Source organism: Falco punctatus (genome assembly GCF_963210335.1).
Source record: "Falco punctatus genome assembly, chromosome: 2".
Classification (NCBI taxonomy): domain Eukaryota; kingdom Metazoa; phylum Chordata; class Aves; order Falconiformes; family Falconidae; genus Falco; species Falco punctatus.
In genome coordinates this window covers 101,260,065-101,282,731 of record NC_137581.1, presented here as the reverse complement: position 1 = coordinate 101,282,731, position 22,667 = coordinate 101,260,065, and the positions used below count along the sequence as shown (strand labels likewise).

General features: G+C 36.9%; 1 protein-coding gene across 3 annotated transcripts in view; it reads left to right on the top strand.

The window, feature by feature from the left end:
- Window positions 1-21,264, top strand: part of BACH1 (BTB domain and CNC homolog 1) — a 29,388-nt gene extending 8,124 nt beyond the window's left edge. For 2 of the 3 annotated variants that reach the window (XM_080376554.1, XM_080376553.1), the window contains exons 2-5: window positions 5,464-5,761; window positions 9,395-10,783; window positions 12,552-12,758; window positions 17,765-21,264. In XM_080376554.1, the coding sequence (XP_080232680.1) occupies window positions 5,522-5,761; window positions 9,395-10,783; window positions 12,552-12,758; window positions 17,765-18,226 (2,298 nt within the window). In that variant the 5' untranslated portion in view covers window positions 5,464-5,521 and the 3' untranslated portion in view covers window positions 18,227-21,264. Of the gene's footprint in view, window positions 1-211; window positions 248-5,463; window positions 5,762-9,394; window positions 10,784-12,551; window positions 12,759-17,764 lie in introns of those variants that run through there. The other variant, XM_080376555.1, reaches the window with a different exon arrangement.
- Window positions 21,265-22,667: the final 1,403 nt, after the last annotated feature.

The following is a 22,667-nucleotide window of genomic DNA, read 5'->3' as shown; positions in this document are numbered from 1 at the left end:
TTTAGGAGTGACTTGCTAGAAAGACCTATTGTAAAAGCATTTACTCTTTTTATTATTTTACTATGTATGTACATATTATATTTTAAAGTAGGTATTATTATATAATACATTATTTCTACACTTACATTTATTATTCAAAAGCATGTGGGTTTTTTTTTGTGAAATGCAATATAGAACTCTTTTCCAGGACCCAGTGACACCTGTTTAAACATCAAGCATTTCTTTTGCCCTGTCACAGATACATGGGGTAAGCTGGTTTCTGTGCATGCTTTTGTCAGCTTTAGTGACAGCTTGATGCTTCAAAGCTTCCTTCAGCCCTCGCGTAACACTTTGTGTTGACCACAGGATGTTGAGAGCAGACTTTTACATGTTGCAGTTGTGCTACTGAGCACAACAGTTAATCTACCTTGTGCCAAATTTGTATGTGTGGATGAGGAATATATCACACTACTATGAATTATATCCTAGTAATATGTTCCTATTCTTATGCTATCTACTCCAAGGTAATATGATTATTATTTTCCTTCTGTAACGTAGCAACAGCAGTTCCTTATAGCTTTATCTGGTGTCAGCCATAATAGTCATCTTTTGAATATATACTTTTTTAAAAAAAATGTATAGAACAAGGAAACTTTATCGTTTACCTAAGGATCTGCACCAAGTGACTAAAGCAGAGGTTGTGGGGGAAGGAAGTAACTTTTTGTTCTGCAGTCAGCTAGGAGTGAGAGTGGTAACAGGTTGAAAGCAATCAGATGAGCACACCTGCAGTCTTAAAGTACCTTACACTTACTAGACTTCAAATTTACCTCCATGTTAATAATTTGAATGCATGGGAAAAATGAGCCTTGGATGAAATCTGTATTTGCCAAGGAGTCTTGATCTTCCTTTGATGTGCTTGAACAAATGTATGTTCCTTTTTAAAATGTTGCGGTGCAAATTTTCATTAAGATAATTATCATTAAGACAATAAGAGTTTTATATGTTCTTAGAAAATAAATTTGTATGTATCTGGTCAATTAAAAGTAGAGATGTCCAAATTTACTGAAGATACAGTCATTTTACAGGTAACAGCTAGGTATAATTTTCCTGTTGAGTTGTATGCCAAAAAAAATACTGAGTTGCTTCACTTTGATAAAGCAGAATAAAGTTTTTTTTATAGCTAGTATTTAGAAAATATTTTTTTTCCTCTTAGTCAAAACATTTTTTTTTATCTCAAAGTCACTGTCTAAAGAATGGGAACTTCATAATAGCATGCTTGGTTGATTCAGCTGCAAGTGTTTCTTTATGTAGTTTTTATATTAGCATCTGTTCATATGCGTTCTCTCTTTTTTTTTTTTTTTTTTTTTTTTTTTTTCCCTCTCCCTCTCAAGACAATGAGGTGGTTAGGTGTGCGGAATTTCAGGTGAGAGGAATTTGAGGAATGCTCTTGTACTAACAGTGCTAGTTTTCTTGCACTAACTGAGGATTTGTAGTTAGTGAGTTTTCATGTTCTTTAATCCTTTCAACCTGCATTGTAAGGACTATTTTAATGAGAATCCAAAAAGATCTTCCAAAACTTACTTTTGATGGTAACTGCTGTATCAAATATCTTTAAAGAATGTTCTTGGATGTTTTTGTTTCTTTGAGTCTTTTGCGTTCAGTCATGTGGTTGTTCACTGACACTGACTAAGCAAACAGTGATTTAAATATACAGTCATCTGCTGACTTTTGAAATAGTTTTACAAGTTATCTGTACCTGCTTTTAGTTTTCTTTATTTAGGTGTTAATTTGAGAACAAAAATAGCATAGTAGAATAGGAGTTTTAGTCTGGTTTCCAAATAAATAATTTGTGTTATTGTTGTTTGTAGTATCAGTTTTCCTTCTTTTAGGTGACATGTTGCTACTTTCATTTGAATTGTTGGGAGGGAGCGGAAATTAATCTGGTGATATTTGTAGAAAATTAAAATACAGAGACTACATAATTACATAAAATGGATACCTGTACTGGGAGGAAGAAAGCCTAGAAGGGCCTGTCCTTGTAGGACAGTTGCAACATGAGCTTGTGAGTTAAAAATCCGCTTTAAAAAGCGCCAGTGAATTGTTTTCTCCACACCTTGTCACCCTCTCTGTCCATCCATAAGTGAAACTAATTTTAAGAGTTTGAGTGCTCCAGGAGAACAGTTGAAGTAGAAGAAAAATTGAACAGTTTACAAGAGAGAGGTACTTCTCATTTTTGGTACAACAGAAAGTGTTATTGCTGTGGCTATGTATATAACAAATCTACTTATGGACAAGTGTATTTTGTACTCATATGCCACTAGAAAATCTAGTTGGCTGTCATGACAAATATGATAAATGTCTTAATTCTGTTCTCCAGTTGTGCAATAAAGGCATGGTAACACATCAACAAGTTTGACCTCTGTTAGTACTTCTCTACAGTGTTACAGCTTTTTACAGTGGTTACATTTTCCCTTTCCTGTTTGATGCTTTTTGTTTTCACCAGCTTTTTCAGTCTTCTGGTTCTTTTCCTTTTGATTTGTGTTGTGTATGTGGTTAGTTTTACAGTTAGATTTTATAAAGAAGACTGAGAGGAATTTAGTGTTTGAATGTGGTGAGTTTTTTGTTTGTATTTTTAAAGGTTCTTTTAAATTTTGAAATGCTTAATACACTGCTGCATTTTATATTTTAGATACTTCAAAAAAAACTTGCATCCTGTTTAAATATAGTGGGGATACAGTTTGGCTGATGAAGTCTTCATATTGGGAAGTACAACATTCTGTCAGAGTAAAGTGCTAAATTGAGTTATACTTAAATTAAATATTTATTTTCACGTCTTGAGAAACAGAAGGTAGTGTTTCAGTGTTGAAACTTGATTTTTTTTTTTTGGCAGTAACAACATTGGAAGCTTACTATCGATGGTTCAAGTAGGCTGCATACTATTTTGAAAGCATGTTGTGTGCCTTGTGGTCATCAAGTGAAAAGGAGGATTGACTGTCCTCTGTGTATCTGTCTATATATAAACAAGCTACTGTTCCTTCTAGCCTTCCACGCTATGAAAGTGTAATGAGCTGAAGTGGATATTATTGGAACTGATTATTTTATAAGGGAAGACTCAAGAGCAGCATATATCATACATGGGCTGTCTATCTGAGGGTTGGGAGGACTTGGCACTTCAGAAGAAGAAAGAACCTTCGGAGGCCTCTCTGTAACTAGTCTCCTTCCTAGGTGTTCACCCTAAAATATGTCCTTATCTTGAGTATTTCCCTGTGCTCCCCACCACCCTGGCTTTAGTCTTCCATTTTGTCCTCTATTCCCTTTTGATTATTTTTTTTTTTAAAACCTTGCAGTAACAAATATGGAGTCAGAGTTTGTTAAACTGTATGTGTTGTAATACCTGAGGCATATGATAAGTTAAGGATATAGAGCAAACAAATTAGGAATACATGATTTGTTTATATTGCACTGCTTGCTTTTCATAAGCTATTATAAGAATAGAATTTAATAAGTAACTGTTTCACAGGGAATTATTGAATAATTCCCATTTAAGCTGATTGGAAATTAAATATTTCCTAAGTAAACAAATCTCTGTAGTCTTGTCATTAGGTATATGAAAACATTTAAGCTGTTTCTTTTGCTTCCAAAAATAAGCCCTTTAGGGTTAACAACATGTGGTATAGCTATTAGTGGGGAGAACTAGTTTCTGCAACTTTTTTTTTATCCTCAGAACTTTCATTTTAGAAACAAAACCCCAATATTGTATATTTAAGAAATAGTCCAAAACAGACTTAGTTTATCTTTGCCAAGGTATGATGTATACATTCTGTTGGTAAAGCTGACTGAAGTTGAGTGTACAGAGTTCCATGAGGGAGTGGGAAGGGCAGGTAATGCTCATGCTCTGCACTTCACCAGAGTCCAGTCTGGTACTGTGCTACTACTGACACTGGAAATGTGGATCTCTCATCTCTCTTCTCTCTTTCTGTGCAGAACATCACTGAAAACACCTGTATGCCATGAAAAAAACTTGAGTAATGAGTAACCAGGAGTACAGCTGGCAGAGCGGTTGGCTTTCCCCACTGCCTTTAAAAATGGCCGTGCCCTCCTCCCCCTCCCCATGTTGTGAAAGTTTCCCATATTTAAAAAACTGCAGATTTGCATTGGCTACAGTTTTATTGTTGTTGGGAGCTGACATATCATAACAACCCCTGTTGAGCAATGTAATGATCGGGTAGTCCTGTCTCAGCTGAAGTGAGTCTCAGCAACTGTGCTCAGTTACAGTAACTCCTGGGTAGAATAGTCCATTGTAATCTGAATGCTTGGTTTGCTAAGGTAACACTTGCTGTAGTAACACCATGTTTTCTTTGCAGGACATTCCAAATGTGATTATGAGGTTTCTTGATCAAGCTTTAGATACAAGGACGCTTCTTATTAGGCTTTTTTCTTTTTCTTTCTTTTTTTCTTTAAACTGGAAGAAAGGCTTGATCCAAAGAAGACAGGAATTTAGAAATACAGTCTAAAGATCAGACTTGGAAATGCTGTTGAACTTTGTACTCTGTAGGAGGGCTGACTTCTCCTCAATGCTTTTTTTTCCCTTTCTCCCCCCGCCCCCAAATACAACGGAAGTGAGGAGTAGCTTCAGGACTGTTTTATATATAAGCTTATTTCAGGGTTTTAAATATCATATAACTCCTACTATTGTTTGTTATGCAATAAAGGCTGTTATTTCAGAACTTCGATGCTCTGTTATAATAGGGATTCCATTGCCAGGTGATCTGAGTCATAATGATCCATTAGGAAAGCAAACTTCTAACAAGCATGACAAATCAAATAGTCATGAGCAGGAGTGGGGAAAAAAAGGCTGCATTTAGGGAATTAAGGCAGGTGGAAAATAGGAGAACAAATCTGCTTTAAAACGTAAACACCAATGTGCTAGAGAGAATGAGTGTTTTACCGATGCCTGATGAGTTTACCAAACTACTTTTGAAAGAATGTAGAACACAAATATTTTAGTTTGTACTGGGTGAATCTGTAAATGGAAGTCACGGAGTATTTTGGTGTGTTTTGACTTAATACATGTTTTTTATTTCTCTTTACATTTTCACAGCGTTGGAGTCAGAATACACTGATAACTAAAATGAAAGCTTAAATAAATCTTTAGGATAGTGGTAAAGTTATGACTCAATCGCTTGCTGAGGAAAAATCTGTTCTTTATCACTGAAGTCACATGAAAAACTGTTCCCTTTTTTGATCTATGAGACTACCAAAGCAGTACTTTAAGATGTACTTATTAAGGTTTGTGTACTTTAAATGTCCATGAGTATGTATTTATATATTAACAGGTATGATATACTGAGTCTTAGTCCTAAAAAGAATTGGAACAGGCAATACATGTTTAAAAGTTGGCTGCCTGTGTTTTAGCGTCAGTAGGTTCCTTTTGGGATATGACTAATGTGTACAATTAATTTGTGGGGTTTTTTTTCCCTCTAGATTTGAAGAACAGAAGCATGCTTTCCACTGAGACTTACACTACCATTTGTGATACAGAATGTCTCTAAGTGAGAAGAATAGTGTGGTTTTTGCATATGAATCTTCAGTACACAGTACCAATGTACTTCTCAGCCTTGATGATCAGAGAAAGCAAGATATTCTTTGTGATGTTACTATTTTAGTGGAAGATCAGCGATTTCGAGCTCACAAAGCTGTGCTTGCAGCTTGCAGCAGTTACTTCCTTGCAAGAATTGTGGGCCAGGTGGATGCTGATCTTATCATCACTTTACCTGAAGAGGTGAGTGTCACTCCCTTCTGTATTTTACCTGCCAGTGCTTCTAATCCATTTCGTCCAGTTCTGGTTTACAGCAGGCTGGTGCTTAATTGAGAAGTTAACGTAAGGGATTTAAGAACTGAAGAGTAGGAATTTTGAAGTTGTAAAGCTGCTGTTGGTTGAGGTAAAGGCTGAACAGATCAGAGGGCATGTTACAGATTGAAGATACGTGAATGCTGTCTTAGGGAATGTACAGGGGAGATCTTTTCAGTTAAGTACATATTACTTTTAAAATTGTGCATGTTTCAGAGCATATAAGTCCGTCAAAAAAACAGACCTTAAATGTTAAAGAGATATTGCAGAACTAGTCCTCCTATATGAAAAGGGAATACTTCTTGAGTAATAAACAAATTAAAGGTTAAAATGGTAATACCCTTAAATCGGTATCGTTAAGATTTGGTTTTATATGTTTGAGTAATACAGCTGTGCTTACATTCCTTGCTTGCTGCTTATTGCTCTTAACAATTTTATTCTGCTGATTTCTCCATCCTTTTTACATACTGATCCTTTGCAGCTTGTTTTTTCCTACTGTTTCATTACTTTTAAGACTGAAAAAATGTATTGCAATTACATGCTTTTCTTTTTACTCATATAATACGTATTCTTAAATCAGATTAATTTAAAGGGAATGAGCCAGAACCTGACATCTGTAGGAAAGAAAATTTATTGTTACATATCTGAAGTATCAAAGACTTGTAAAGATTCCAGCTAGTATTTAGTTAAATTATAAGAGGCATGAGGCAAGCAAGTGACTGGATTTTTATGCAAAATGCTGTGCTTGTAGCTGAAGAGTGAAGAGCCTCCAAGTGCTCTGATTGCACCCATGGTAGGTGTACTCTTCACAGTTAGTTGTTAAATAATCAATGGCTATCTGGGAGGTAGTTTATGGTAACTAATTTTTGGGATGGGGAATAACATAAAGATGTTGGCAACTAGAAACATTAAAGTTGGAGGAAACGTGTGCATTAATAAATATTAGTGCCATTGGAGACGACATTATAGACTTGTTTGTTTATGAGACAGTGTTGAGTGTTAACGCAGAGATTACTTACTTCAGTAAAGTAGCTACCTTGCTGGCTTTGTAACATACTGAGGTAAGCACAAGGAATTTCTCTTACCAGAGTCTTTCTGATAAGCTATAGGAAACTGAACGGCATTGAGCGGTCTCTTTAAAGAGCTTCAGTAGTCTTTGTGATTCATTATTGATCAATGAATTTGTTACAAAATTACATTATAGTGTAATACCAGTACGTCACCTTTACTCAAGCTTCTTGCTGTGTCTCTGTGTGTTCGTTTCTTCTTATACTTTTTTCCCTAATGGCTTAATGTGTTGATAGTCTGAACATCTCTCAGATTAAAAGAAAAATAATGATGGGAGCTGATGTGGAAGGGAAGTAGGATGCTGGGGGACACAAAGGCATGATTTGGAGTAAAAGAGGGGAATGAGTGGGCTGTAAAACTTCTGATGTTGAAGAGAGAATTTTGCTTTGGGATAATGGGGAAAAAGTAGGATATTGGAAGAACAGGAATGTATGTAAAATTTGGAGAGGGAGAAGAATAAGTAATGTATGTCAGAGCTGGAGAGGGGAAAACCAATCTCTGGTACAAAGCAACAGTGTTCCCAGCCACTGAACCCATGAAATAAGCCTGAGTTAGAAGGGACCAGAGTTTGTAAAGAAAATGGAGGAACCTAATAATCCTAATAATTGCTACAATGTAGACTTAAGAAGACTCTTAATATAATTTAGTATTACTGTTGTAAGAACTGAATCTACTGAAGCAGTAAAAAAATTAAAATACTAACAGTAAATCTTTTAATCATTTGGTCTAATCACTTGGTAAAATCATTTTAAGACCCAGCAACTTGATTTTGGCAACTGGTAAATAGCTCAAAATGAGTCAGTTTATGAAGCTATATATTTGAGAGGCAAACACTGATCACATGGTTTGACAAGCAATTAAAAAAAATTAATCTTTTTAATCATTCAGAGTATTTGAACTTTTAAAGTGAAAGATACCAGTCCACAGTCTGACATACCAAAATATTTTTGGAATTAAAGAGCTACATATGTATTATATTGTAAAGACTAAGTACTAATGTCTTGGTGTAGGTACTGTGGTGTTTTTCTACCAATGTTTTTAACTCAGAGTTAGACTTTCAGCCCAAATACAAATTAAATAAATGACTACTTCAGGATTTGCTTTTCTAGGTCAGTCAGACCAAGAGCCTTTCTAGCGTTCTGCTTTGTTTGAGGATAGCCAGCTAGAAATGTGTAAGAGAAAGTGAAAGGAGTACAGTGGTTTTTTTCCCTTCTTGATCTTTCCAGTTTTTAGCCCTAAGTTTCTAACTTGTACAGAAAGAACATACAATTTTGAAATACTGGTGTGTTCTATTTTCATGTATGAATGTCACTCATTTGTATACCCACTTTGATGATTTATTGACTATACTAGGCTTGAAGGCTTCTTGCAAGCTTATGGATAAACTGTCTTTTACACTCCCCTCCCCACATTGCTAAGGGTGAATTAATGTGGTGGTATAATCAGTAGTCTTCTCTCCAAAGTATATTTCAAATGCTATTTTAAGAATTCTTTAGATGGGTATTAAGTTTTTACAAACAGTTTTGCTGAACTGTCTCTGCAGATCTCTTCAACTTCCTTTCATGTGGTGTTTGTGTTCTTTAAAAAAAAACACTAAACGACCACTAAAAAAAACCAACAAAAAACAAACAGAAAACAACCCCAAACTTCAACTGATTCCTAAATTAAATTGCATGTATAGTTAATTATAAAGGACATACTGCTTTAGCCTTCACTTGCAGAGAAAGGCTAAAGGAAATAATTTGTAATATAGTGATCTGTATACAGCTTCCATGCATGAAAACACTAAGGAATCAGACAGAAAGATAATTGTGTTCAGTTTGTGATGATACAGTTTTTATCTCTAGATTCCCTGTTAAGCAGCTGTTCTGTGGCTGGAAATGTTCAATTAAACTACCTACTCCCAAGAGGCTTTAAACTGAGAATAACTAGTTTGGGTGTACAGTTTTTGAGTAGAGTACTTCTCATCTGTGGGAGGAAAAAAGGAGTAGGTGGCTATAGTAATGAATAATCATGTGTGGTCAAATTCCTTTTTTTTCCAAACTATTTTATATCAATAATGCATAAGTCTGAGCAAATAACAGTAAATGCTTTTTAAAGGCACAATTAAACACCAACAGCGTTTTGGTCTTATTCTAGAGTAATTAATGTACAACTTGGGTTTGAAAGATATCATTGTAAATTTGGAATCCAGTTACTGGTTTTCATTGTACAGCACTATTTTTCACTTGTTGGTACTGTATTGTTGGAACATTTTATTAAGTGATTGATCACAGGGAAGAAGATAATTGCCACAAAATATACAGGATAAAATTGTATTAAAGATTTGTTTCAAAATGAGCATGGTCAGGTTTTCTATGGAACAAATCTGTTGCTTTTGTCTTGTACTCTGTCCTGCTGGCATGGTTTTCTCACAGGTAGGTTTGGGTTCTGTGTTTCTCTCTATTTAAACTCATATTGGCCGCACTAATATTTTATTTCTGTTTTTTTAAATAGGTAACACTTAAAGGATTTAGTCCTTTGCTTCAGTTTGCATACACAGCTAAACTTATTTTAAATAAAGACAATGTGTCTGAAGTCTGTAAATGTGCTGAATTTTTGGGTGTACACAACATTGAAGAGTCTTGCTTTCAGTTTCTCAAATTCAAATTTTTGGACTTTAAACTGGATCAGCAGGAATGTCCTAGGAAGAAGTGTTGCACACAGCGTTGTCAGAAAACGAACCCTAAAACAGGCAATGTGGATGACGGAGACCTGGAAATAGATGATGAAGCAGAAGAACTAGAAAAGGAATATATCCAAACTCCTGACACAAAGCTCTGTAAAGATGAAGAAAATGCTAAATCATCGCCCGCTCTCCAAGATAATGCCAATCAAACATGCGATCCTGTACATTTAGAAAGGGGCAGTGTTCCCAGCTTATCTTCTCAATGCCCAAAGTATAGGAAATTCCAGAAAGCTTTTGGAAATGACAAAGTTCATACTTCAGAGTCCAATTCCAGTATTAAAGACATTCAGGTGCCACCAATTGCAACTTTTCTTGAGAAGGAAATATTTGATAATGATGGCATACAAAAAGCTCAGGAGTGTGTACCTATGCAGCTGGTCTCAAAATGTGAAGAGGCTCAGGTAAAAATGGAACAAGGGGAGGAAGGCACCGAGAAAAAGGAAGAGTCTAAGAGAGATTCTGTGACTCAGAACGTGTCTTGTCCTGTGGAGAAAATGGATCTTGCTGCTTTCCCCCAAAATTCTCCTGCACCTCATGGACTCAATTCTGTGTCTTTTTTACATACTTGTGAGCAATATGGTAACTTGAATTTCAGTAGTATGCAAAACAACACAGTCTTAGCTGAAAAAACTGTATCGGGTACTGCGCTTGGGAATGACAAAATTGAAAGTCAAGATGACATGCCTTCAAAGGTTGATTTGTGCACTAAGGAAGCAGCTAATGTTACACCAGCTGGTGATCGAAGCAGTGTGGAGAGGGAGGTAGCAGAACATCTAGCAAAAGGGTTCTGGAGTGATATTTACAGCACCGAAACCTGTCAAATACATTTACCACCTGCAGCTCCAAAAGAATGTTTTGAGCCCGTATATTCTGGGAAAAAATCGGAGTGTCCATGGCTGGGTATCAGGATCAGTGAAAGCCCTGAACCTTGCTCTCAACGAACTTTTACAACATTGAATTCTGTCAACTGCCCTTTTATAAGCAACCTTAATACTGAAGGATGCTCCAACAGCTCCGAAATAAGCAGCGGAGATTACATGCAGGGACAGCAACAAGAACCGTGTCCCTATAATTATGTGATAAGTTTGGGAGAGGATTCGGAAACAGACACTGAGGGAGACAGTGAATCCTGTTCAGCAAGAGAACAAGAATGTGAGGTAAGAAAACCCTGGTGTATCCTTTGCTTCCCTGTCTCTTAAGGCCCTATTGAAAAACCTAATTCTGATTCTCGGGGCCAGGGTGGTAGTGGTGGTGATTAAGGTTGTTTGTTTAAAAAATCTGGAAAATGAAACTTGAACCATTCAGAGGTTTATATGGATGATCACTGTTAATTCAGGGAAACATTCCTCCCCCCCCCCCCCCCCCCCCCCCCCAAGGATACTGAAGTGGTAGATTCTTGGGTATTGGATCTCTTCAGATAGTTTTCTGGAAAAACTTTTATCAGAAGAATTTGTGAGCGTTACGCTGAGGCATGGACGTTCTGTTTTAGAATTTTTTTTTTGTTCACTTCAATTAAACTTAGGAAAACAAACTTCTTGGAACCTTTGTTTTATAGAAACTTAAGTTTTCTTGGTTGTATTTTGAGTTGTGGAGAAAAGGTGGGAGAAGTTATACTTCAGATTTTCTGTGAAATGAAAATTAAGTTTTCAAGCTGGCTTCAGTAGCTGTGTATTTAAGACTGCTTTAATAGTATCACCTTCTCTGAAACATACATTTGTTACTCCAACTGCTGAAATTATTTGGCACTTCTTTATGTCACTGCTTTGGCAGTGTTTTAGGCAGATGCCATATGTAAGTAGTCCAATACCAAAACATTTTACTGTATGCCTAGAATGATTTCTGTCACTGTTCTTAGAATTGTGGAATTGCAATATGACTCTGCATGATGGATCATTTAACGTCATGAAAACTCAGTTGTTTTTAAAGCACTGGGGTTCTTTTCTTTTCAAGGTGCAAGGCTTTACTAAGACTTAAAGTGAGTGGAAGCTACCATCAATATAGAAAGTTAGCAGGCCAAACAAAAGTCCAGAATTGGTTAAATATATTCCTCATCTTTATATTACAGAGAAGTAGATGGCATCATTGCTGAGGGCAATACTCTATCATTTTTTTTTTTTTCTTTTTTCTGCCTGTTGTGGTAGCCAAACACAAAAAGGGTTTCTTTGCTTGTTAAAGTAAATTCAGATCTTTGACCACAGCCAGCTAACATATTCTGCTCTTTAATATACTCAAATGTAAGGATTTAAAATAAAGTGTCTTTAGTTGGATACTTCATAAAATCTGGCCATTATTTTAGTAAAGGTAAAGGTGTTTTTCAGTATTAATCAGGACTTCATGATCTATATATGTTTCAGAAGCTCCTGCTTCTGAATCTCAGGTGTGCACACAGCAGCAAGTGTGGTTCTCTCAGTTCTCCAGCATTAAGAATTACAACACAATACTGTAACTTCTGTATTTTAAGTATATGCCTGTTTCTGATGAACTTCTGCAGAAAACTATAGGTATAAAAATGGATGCAGGATGCAGTCTTAATAGCAGCTTAAGGGAAACTTTAGACTGTATTAAGTGATTCTTGACACCTGTTTTGTGCACCACCGAACCATAACTTATTTTCCTAGAGCCTGTCACCTAATTATTTGCTGCATGCATGGATAGATTTCATCCTACTCTAAATAGGCTTTTGAGGATCTAGTGTAAATGTGCAAAGTACTCAGTTATTTCACCTGTGCTTGAACTCATCTAGTTGAAACCTCTGGGTTTCATCCACCTCACCTGATGGCTACGTGAGCTTGCTCTTGTCTCAGAGTTAGGAAAGAAGATGGGTTGTGTGGTTAAGAATGCTTAAGATGAAAACTTTTAATTAGCCTGTTGGTGTTTGTGTATATCAGTTTCACATTTGATTTACAACTGTGTCTTACATTCTAGGTTAAACTGCCATTTAATGCACAGAGAATTATCTCACTTTCCAGAAATGACTTCCAGTCATTTCTGAAAATGCATAAATTGACTCCTGAACAATTGGACTGTATTCATGATATCCGAAGACGAAGTAAAAATAGAATTGCAGCACAGCGATGTCGGAAGAGAAAACTTGACTGCATACAGAATCTTGAATCTGAAATTGAAAAACTGGTATGTATTAAGTATTCATTACTGTTGACTTGAGTCTTTCTCTAAACATCTTGACTGGATATCTGGCAGTAGTTTGAGAGTGAGGTGGCTTACTACTTTTTCTACTCAAGCTTGGAAAACTTTTGCTGTCAGGAAGTCATGTAGATTTTCTGTGCTTTACTCTAAAGTACCTGGTTTTTCCTTATGTAGACTTGTTCCTGTTCAAGTAAAAAGTGCACCACAGCATAATTTTGGGGGAACAGTGTTTCTGAAGACCATCAGCATTGAGCTTAATTGTACAGAATGATTCCCAAACCATCATCCCACTGTACTTTTTCTGCCTCTTTCCCCTTTCTTGCTTTGTGCTTTTGTTCTTCAGCTCATGGTATTGCTCATGATCAAGTTTACAGTTATCCAGTTGTTAGTTGTGTAAATATTGTTCTTGTAACATATAAACATGGACTGGTGAACTGTTTCCTGAGGCTTCAGCCTTAAAAATGAGACACTTGCAGAAAGGCAGAAGATACAGCAGAACTTGGGAAGATGCTTGTTTTATTAGCAGTTGTGTCTAGCTGAGGAATTAATGCAACCATCTGTTAATATAATTTCTGCTTTTAAAAAGGCAAATATGTAATCTAAGAGAAATGTGGATGATCTGAAGTTCTCCTAGTAAGAAAATTGAGTGGCTTTTTTTCTGGCGTTTGTTTCTGACCTGTTTTGTAGTTGATTGTACCATGTGCACTAAATAGTTCAGTGATTTAGGATTACCGTACTCTTAATTCTGCTTTATGGAGTATTTTAGACTTTACGTACATTAATTTCATATCTGCATCAGCTAGGAACATATGCAGTCATGTTACACCTTTCTCTGTACACCTTTGGAGTGAAAAGGAAACTAAAAGTAGAGCAAAGTGCCGTGGGCCTAAAAACTTAGTTTCCTGAAGTGTTCCATCATCGTTCACTACATGCATTTCTGCAACAAAGGAGATAGACTTTGAGGGAATGCCTGCAGTGCCATACAGTCCTGATGAGTTGACAGAGCAAGTAATTCACTGTGCTGAATGAAGATGATACTCAGGGAGGGAGCGCAGTCAGGTGATGGTGTTACTAATAGTTATACTGACTACAGAGAGAAGTTGCATTTCTGACCGTTCAGAACTTTCTGCCTGTGTTTGTCGTCATACTGTCATTTCTGTTCATTACGTAACTGTCAATATTGTGCAACACTTGGCGGGGTGGGTGGGTGGGCAGGAATTAGAGGTTCATCTGCAAGATTAGACCTGTAGTTGACTAAGTGCCTGATAATCAAAGTATAATATCCTTTCTTCTGTGGACCTGTGCTAGAACAGCATGACTGCCTGCTGTTTGACAGATACGCTGTGCAAGATCTAGACAAGGAGTGTTGAGAATTGTGAGGTGAGGTCTGAGTTACGAATCGTGCTCTAGGCACAGACATGTTCCAGTTGCTTATTTTTTCCAAGTGTGCAGCTAAATGTCTTCAGAACTTCCTGAAAAGACCTTGTTTGGAGCTGTTGAGCATGTCTGACTGCAACTGTTATTATGCAACATCAAACTTGTGTAAGTTGTGTGAAATACAGAAACTTTTAAGATCCGTCTAGGCATAATTTCCCGGTGGGTGGAAGAAAAGAGACATCTGCAAAAGGCGTGTGGTGCATCCAGGTTGCTTCATGCATGATAACTCCTGCCACAGTCTTGCTTCTCTGGGTCAGTCATGTGTCTCAGACCTGTTAGTCTTTGATCTTCTCATGGTATCCTTGTAATGTGGCTTTGAAAGAGGATAATATGGTGCAGCTGTAACTTTGAAAAATCTTGACAAGTGGATAATTCTCTGTGTTATAGCCTGTTAGGAAATACTGTTTGGCTAAATTACTCATCCTGACTTCCAGTATGGGTGACATGTTGCGTTGTATTAATTTTTCATTGTTGCTTATCAGGTTTTTGTTCTCTCAGATTAAAGCGCAGTATGTGTGGTATGTTTATTGGGAAGTCCTTTATGTGGAACAGACTTAAGTCCCTGCATGTGAAGAGGCTGGAAACTGACAGGGGAGTAGCTTTGCTGAAAAGGACCTTGGTGGTTTGTGCAGATAGCCTTTCTTTCAGCCTGGACACACTGCTGACCCATGCTCAGCTTGCTGTCAGTGTCCTGGGCCAGTGGTTTGAGGGCAGGGATTGCACTCCTATGCTTAGCACGTGTAAGACTGAATGTTTTGCCCAGCTTTGACCCCTCCCAGTACCAGAAGTCCATTGGCAAACTGGAGCAAGGTTAGGTGAAGGCCATCTTTGGGATGGTCAGGCCTGGAGTACTTCTCTTATAGTGAGAGGCAGTGGAAACGGGGCTTCTGCTGGGAGAAGAGATGGCTGTGGGAAGACCTAATAGCCACCTGCCCATATCTATGGGGAAGTCCTCAAGATCATGTAGCTATCCAGAGTGGAAGCTCTTCAGTTTCCTGGAGGGTAGTACTTTGCAGCAGGTGAACAAGAGAGATTGTCATAAATTAAAATGGGAGGTTTTAACTGGATACTAAGAAACACTTCTTTTCCAATGGGGAAGGCAGGCAATGGAGCAGGTTACTGACCAGGGAGGTTGTGTATGCTCTTATCCTTGGATGTTTTCGTGACGTGACTGAGCAAAGCCCTGAGCAGCCTGATCTTACTCAGAGCTGACTTTGTTTGAGCAGGAGGTCTGACTACAGACCTCCTGAGATACCTCCTCACCCAAGTGATTCTGTAAAATTGAAAGTCTTATGTTAAGCTCTCCTGTATTGACGAAAAATTCTCTTTGATGCTGAATCTAACTGTTATCTGGGAGAATGAAGTTTGGTGATTTCTCTTGACCCTCTGTACTGATGATTTTTGACCCCCACATAGTCTTTGCTTGTTGATCTTTCAGGTGAACCTACGTATTCTTGTTGTTCACCAGTGTTCCATATCTAAGAATAGATGCAGGCCACTCAAGGAGGTGTTGGCTTGTCAGAAACAGTGCTTTCAGAGCACCTGTGTATATTCGCATGCCTTGTACTTTCTCACCTCAAAGCTTTAAAGCTTTGTAACGGAGAGCAGTGTAAAGGACAGCTGTCCTCCAGAAACAGTACTTTCCTGAAGATTCTGTAGTTCAGGAGGAGGATGTGTCAGTGAGTGGCATACATTTCTTGGTCACAGCTTATAGTATTTGGGATCTTTTTATATATGCTGTAGCAGGGAGAAGTGTGTGAACTAAACAGATTCTTTACTAGGATAATCAAAAGATCTTTCTCTTTGGTCGTTATTGTGACTTCAAAACTAGCTGGTATTACTCTGCTGTAGTTGTGTAATGCTGCTAAAATAAAACAATAATATTTAAGTGTATTAATCTGTTAGTAAGTTCAGATGGGAGTGGGGAATTTACACTGGAATAACTGTTTCTGAATGTTGAAGTTTGTGTTAAAAAGCAGTCTAGATAATTTCATCAGTCCATAGTACACAGTTGAGTGCATACCCAAAATGTACATAAAGTGATTTCAGATTAGGAGATCTGGCAACAGCTGCTCCCAGCGTGCTGACAAGAAGTTATTAGCTAAGCACTCTTTCTAATAGTTTTAGGCAAAAAGGACTGGCAACAACTGCTTCTCTTGCAAAATGCCACTTAATGTTAGTCAGTTCTTTCAAAAAAAATTGTAGAGGTTGCAGTATGAGTTTCTCCTGCAAAAGAGCGTGTGAGGAGGACTGAAAATAATTCAGTTTTCTAAGAGTAAATTAACATACAGTCCCTATGATTAGAATTTCTTTCTTAAAAACTATTTAAAGCTTCGTATGTCTTCAAAACTTTGCCTCTTCTTTTAATTAATTATGGAACTAAAAACGTGTGTGTCATGGCGTGTTTGGTTGTTTTTTTTTTTGTTCTTTTCTTTAAACTGCTTCATTATGGTCCTGGTTGTTTCCGGTCCTTTGCCATTTCCTTGTTTTTTCTTTATTCCAGATGTTGCTTATTTCCATCACTAGATCTGTTATCAATGTCCATTCATCTTCAGCCAGTTGTATCAGAAGTCTCAGAAAAATTTGACACTAAAGTAGAAGCAAAAAAAAAAAGCTAATTTAATGAATGATACTTTTTTTTTCTACTTGGTGTTCATTAGTGAATTGTAATCCCTTTCACTGCTCTGTTTGGGAAATCCTTTTGCATTATGTAGCTAGATTGTAAGCTCTTCAGAGCAAGGACAGTGTTATTTCATGTCTGAGAGGTATCTGCCACTCTTAAACATGTTATCTGTGTAATTAAAATGCAAGCATTCAGCCAGTATTCTGTTCCGATAGTAGGTTACCTACCTAGTGGTACCTCTGTTTTTGTCTCTTCAGTTCACTAATCTTACTCCTCAGTCACTCTATTTTAAATTCTTCCAATGTTCTAGTCAGTGCCATGAAACACACCAGATTGCTTCATATCCAGAGAAAATATTTTGTTTACAGTTTTAGTATGTTTTCTTTCTTTGACTTTCCTATATTCTCTATTTACTTTGGAAACTCTTCAGTCCATTGTTTGTTCTGCAGTGGACTTGGCACTTGAGAATTGAATTTATTTTCATCTAGCAGAGTAGTATCAATAGTAAAAATGTGATGTCTGGTTTTTAAAATATAAATCTCTATGAACACTGCTCTGCTTATGTTTCGTTGACCCAGTGGTAATGGTTTAAATGTGTTACCCTGCAGAATTAGTGTTTGGGGAATATTTATAGTAAGCGAAGCTAGGTTTAATTTATTTAATAACTACAAATTACTCTCTTGGCTGCCAGCATGAGTTTTGTAAGAGCTGTATGTCTGAAAAATCACTTCAAGTAGTTGAGTCATTGATGCTTCAGGAGTTATTAGGATTGTCCTTTTGATAGGCATCTGATTGTGTTGCCTTATTATTGCCAAAGTGCTTCTTTTTCAGCAGATCAGTTTAGTGTTAGTTTTGTTTTAGTATTGATAGAAACACAAACCATGTTTTTTGTATTAAAATACAGACTAAAAGGCTATTTTTCTATTTGCAGCAAAATGAGAAGGAAAACTTGCTGAAGGAAAGAAACCACATTTTGTCAACTCTGGGTGAGACAAAGCAGAATCTGACAGGACTTTGCCAGCAGGTGTGTAAGGAAGCAGCCTTGAGTCACGAGCAAATACAAATACTTGCAAAATATTCTTCTTCAGATTGTCCACTTTCGTTTTTATTCCCGGAGAGAGAACGAACACCTCCATCTGACAGCAAGCTTGTGATACCGGCATGTACAGAATTAGCAGATGGTCTTTCAGGTGTTACATCTACAAATGAGCAGAGTTCTTGTTACCAGTGTGTGAAAAGTGTGTGTGACGCAGCATATGATCAAGTACAAGAACTGCACCCGGTTTCTGTAAGAACACTGGAGAAAACTTCGCTTGTGGAACAGTGTGGACAGAGCAGTGGTATCACAGACTTCTGTCAGCAAATGACTGACAAATGCACTACAGATGAGTGAATCTATGCTCTTCCTATTGCCAGCCTCTCAACGTTGCAACTAAAAGAGATTGAGCATTATTGTAAAGTAACTTTCTAAGTGAAAGAGAAGGTGAAACTTTATCTTTTGAAACTACATTGACAGTTACATGGTCATTATATTACTTGGCAAGCTTTGGGTTTGCTCTGTGTAGTTTTAGAGTGTAATTTGTCTGTGTCAGCCTAGGAGCTTTTTCCTGTGTGGTAATACCAAGGAGAGTTCAGAAAGTTGTTGGAAAGTATAAACTCTGTGCACGGATGTTTATTTGCAAGGAAGCTTTCAATTCGGATCTAGAGCAGTACTCACTCTGACTTATGCTACAAGTACCTAATGCCACTCTGCATCTCAAGAAAAGCCTCCTAACAGGTGTTTATGCACAATGACTTATATACCTGGAATTCTTATCTCTTTAAGATTTCTTTTTTCCTGGTAGACAAACCTTAAGAATCGTATATAGCTCTGTAAATGTTTATTTTGTAGATGGGTTAGGATAACATGACAGTATGAGAAGATTCTGGCAAGTGTACTCTGGAACAGCTCATTGCTTCCTGTTGTTGCTATCCTTGTACCAGAGCCAGCTTTTGTTGAATATATGCCTTTGTCTTAGCTCTCCAGTATGTAGTTAAGACAACTGGAACAGCAGAGGTGCTGCAGCGTAGTGCTCTCTTCTCTGAATTTTGTGGGAGGCATAACAACGTACTGGGAAAGGCAGAAGTTTGATGCAGTTCTTTGATTAGTGTGCTTTGTGCATCCCATATGCTTGCTAAAAGTCATTGCTGTATTGTGACTTACTGTCCTAGCACCTTCAAGCTCGCTGCTGTTTGTGATAAGTTGGAATCAAAGTATTGTGAAAGTTTAAGGAAGACTTTATTTTTTTAAGGTATTCGGGCACCAGATTCTTTGACTTCAGTGCCTAATTGCCTAAAGAAATTTACAAATATATTTGTTCTTTGATCACTGGGACCAGTAAAGATCATCTTCAGAATTTTATTCTTCAGGATACTTTTATGGCTAAATCTGTAGTATGTTTTCAATGGCTTGTGCTATAAGTGTAAACATATAGAAGGTGTAATAAGGAAATGAGCTGGAGAGATTTCCTTTATTTACTTTGTGAAGGAGGAATTCAGCCACTAAAAGAAATCCCTGTTTCCTCAATTTTTACATGGCAGTGGATGCATATCGTATACCAATGATGCTTTGTTATTGAGATTTTATTCTTACACCAGAACTAAGTATTGAACCTCACCACAGAAAACTTTGGTTTTGCTGGTTTACAAAACATGAAGAATCTTGTACAAGCCAGTGGAATTCTTCATTTCCTACCTCAGAATGTATATTAGCTTTTTGTGTCTTTGTGTGCATGTACAGTAGGCAGCAACTAAGCAAAGGACTGTTGTAAATACTGCTTTGCAGATTTATCTTGCAGTGAGACAAAACTTGTTCTTGGCAAGGCTAGCTCTTCCCTGTCCCCATAGGTAACACAGCATTAATAAACGTATTAAGACTAAGCCACTTATTTAAAACAAAAAAAATTGACAGATTTCAACTACTTCTCATAACCAGCACATAATACAAGTGACTACACTACCTCACCTATGGGATTGAAAGTTGATTCAAATCTCTAGTGATACCCTTGGATTTTCATCATGTAGTATTACTTTAAGGGCAAATTTTATGTTAATAGAGCATAGCTTGTATAAATCACAGTGCTTGCAGTAATTGAAATTCAGAAATAAGTACTATGTGGCAGATACCATGAGAGTTCTATTGCTTTGGACATATATTTTCAGATAACTGAATTGAAAATCCTTTAAAAGACTATCATTGATATATGTTGATCCTGTATATGTATTTTCTGCAGCATCTGTATATGCCTGGTTAACTAATCTGCCTCCCTCCCAAGCTGCCACCCTGGGCAGTGTTTTGCTCCTAAGTCTCCATTTTAGTTAAAAAAAAACAAACAAAAACCCAACAAAAGACAAAACAGAAAGTCTCAAACCTCTCTATTGTCCATACATAATATCACTTTTTAAAGCTGGTGTTATTCTGAAATGATGTCGATAATAACATTAAAGCATTGTCCTAATAGTACACATCTTCTGAAATGGAATTCCTTGGGTTAAATGTTTGTTATAAAGGGGTGGAGCACCTATGCAGAGAATGACTGGCTGAGAACTTAAACATAGCCAGTGGCCCAAACCCCTGCCACACTTGGCTGTGGATGTTGGAAAACAAGGTCGGTGATGACCAAGTTCAGAGGCTGGACTGTCCACCAAAGAGATGTGCTCCACTGCTGCAGTCTGGTGGTCAGCCAGGGTCTGAATTCCACCCAGCAAACAGTGCAGGGCTTCCAGTGCAGAAATCATGGCTGACATTGACATACAATAAAATTTATGTCTTGTTTTTAAAGCTATGATGAACTTGAAGATTAAGGGTAGATTTTTGCCTAACCAGCTGCATCTAAATAATTTTTAAAATATTTATTTAATACAGTAGACCTACAAGTTGCATGTTGACTTCTATAGCCTATATCATCAACTTGCAAAAATTAAGAATGAATGACAATTTTATGATAACAGAATTCTCAGGTAAATGTTTTGGAGTTTCGTTGTTTGTTTTTGTTTTTCAGTAAAGAAATACTCAATTTTGAAATTGTAAAATACTTTGTTAAAGCATGTTTTAAAATACTTTGGACAAACTATCTTAAAGCCATAAGGGTATGGTGGCATACAGATTGTAAAATAAACAGATAATTACAACAGTTGATTTTGTATCTTTCATAATTCAGTATTTTCTAAGACTACAATAAAAACCACTATCCTTTCTACAAAGGCTTTTCTTTTTTGTACAAGTCTTTTGCAGCAGAGGTCTTTACTGGTGTGTTTGTTACTCACTTATGTAGTACTACTAAAACATTTCTGAAAACAGTAGCAAAGTAGTCCATATAGTTGATAACTTCTTAAATATACACAGTAGCAAATATTACTGAGTTGGAATAAATTTCCTGGAAGTTTATTTGACTTTTTTGTGTCTTGTTCTGTTTGAGTGGGTTTTCTTTTCTGGGGAGCTTTATTTATTTATTTTAAGGGAAGGAAGATGTAACTGGCTGATTAATAGGATAGTGTAGGTTTGTTTGGTCTAGAAAAAACTTGGAGGTGATGCTTACGTGTGTAGTGTAGATCAGCAAGTGAAACTGAGCTTTACCGTAGGGGAAGTTGTAATGGTATGTATGTTTACTAAGCTTCTCAAGAAGTATGTTTGTAACTGAAAATCTGCTGGGTCCTGTTAAATAATCAGAAGGATTGTGGAAAAATTACCCCTTGAGAAACTGCAATTATAGTAAGAAACTGCATTTATAGTAATCTTCCTCCGTACCTCCTAACAGTAAGCTGTAATACTCGATCTAGCCTTTCAGTGTTGTGTTTGACCTTGCTCCGAAAGCTTTTCATTAGAAGTCTCCCTTCATTTAAAGTTTTTTGTAACCTGTGTTTGATGCTTTCAAGTCTGAAGTTACTCAATCCCACCAGCAGACCCTTCCTTAAAAGTTGAAATAGTCTTTTTTGGGGAGGGAAATGCTGGGAAGCAAGATGATTATGAGGTTCAACTTCCCGCTTATAATTTATAAGGCAGTAGAAGCTGTGTATCCTTTCTCCAGGAGAGTTTGTCTTTGGATTGTTAGTCACTTGGATTTAGTCAGGTTGTTGTGTGTTTCTTGACTAAAAAACCCAAGATGTTAGCCTGCACAAGAATGTTAGTGTGGTTTCTCTTTGAGGAAACATAAAATCTTGATACAAGAGTCTGTGACATGGTTAAAACTCCTCTTAATATTCAGCAAGAAACAACAGCATGAAAGCTAAAGGGTATGTATGCCAGGGATCGGTACTGTACAGTTAGTTCTGCCTCTGGGTCTTTTTTAGGAAGTAAGAAATAAGGAACTGCTGATAACTGGCACCCTTTGTCAGCTGTGGATTTTTATCTGAGCATGACCAAGCTAAGCGAGATTTACTTAAAAGTGAAATAGCAAAGTTTCTCCAAAAGCTGTGAGTTAGATAAAAGCACATACTTCAACTGAAGCATTTTTTTGAACAAGTATCTTTAATGCTTTTCTGACAGAGGTTTGAACATAAACAAACTAGTTGATCTTTACAGAGCAAAGTGAATGTTGTCCCATTTTAGCACTGAAATAGAAGCTGGACAAACTTGACCCTGATGCAAGTGTGATATTCTGTTGTTTGCATAATGATGTTTTTGTTTGTTTTGCTTTTATTCTTCAAAAGAATGAGCCTCAAAACCACAAAGCTACAATTCACTAGCATGTATAAAGGAGGATTTTGATATTGGTACATTAAGACTTGCTACTGGTTGAATTTTTGTGGACAGAACTAAAGGAAAAAAGGATAGGGAAATGAGTTATTATAGCAGA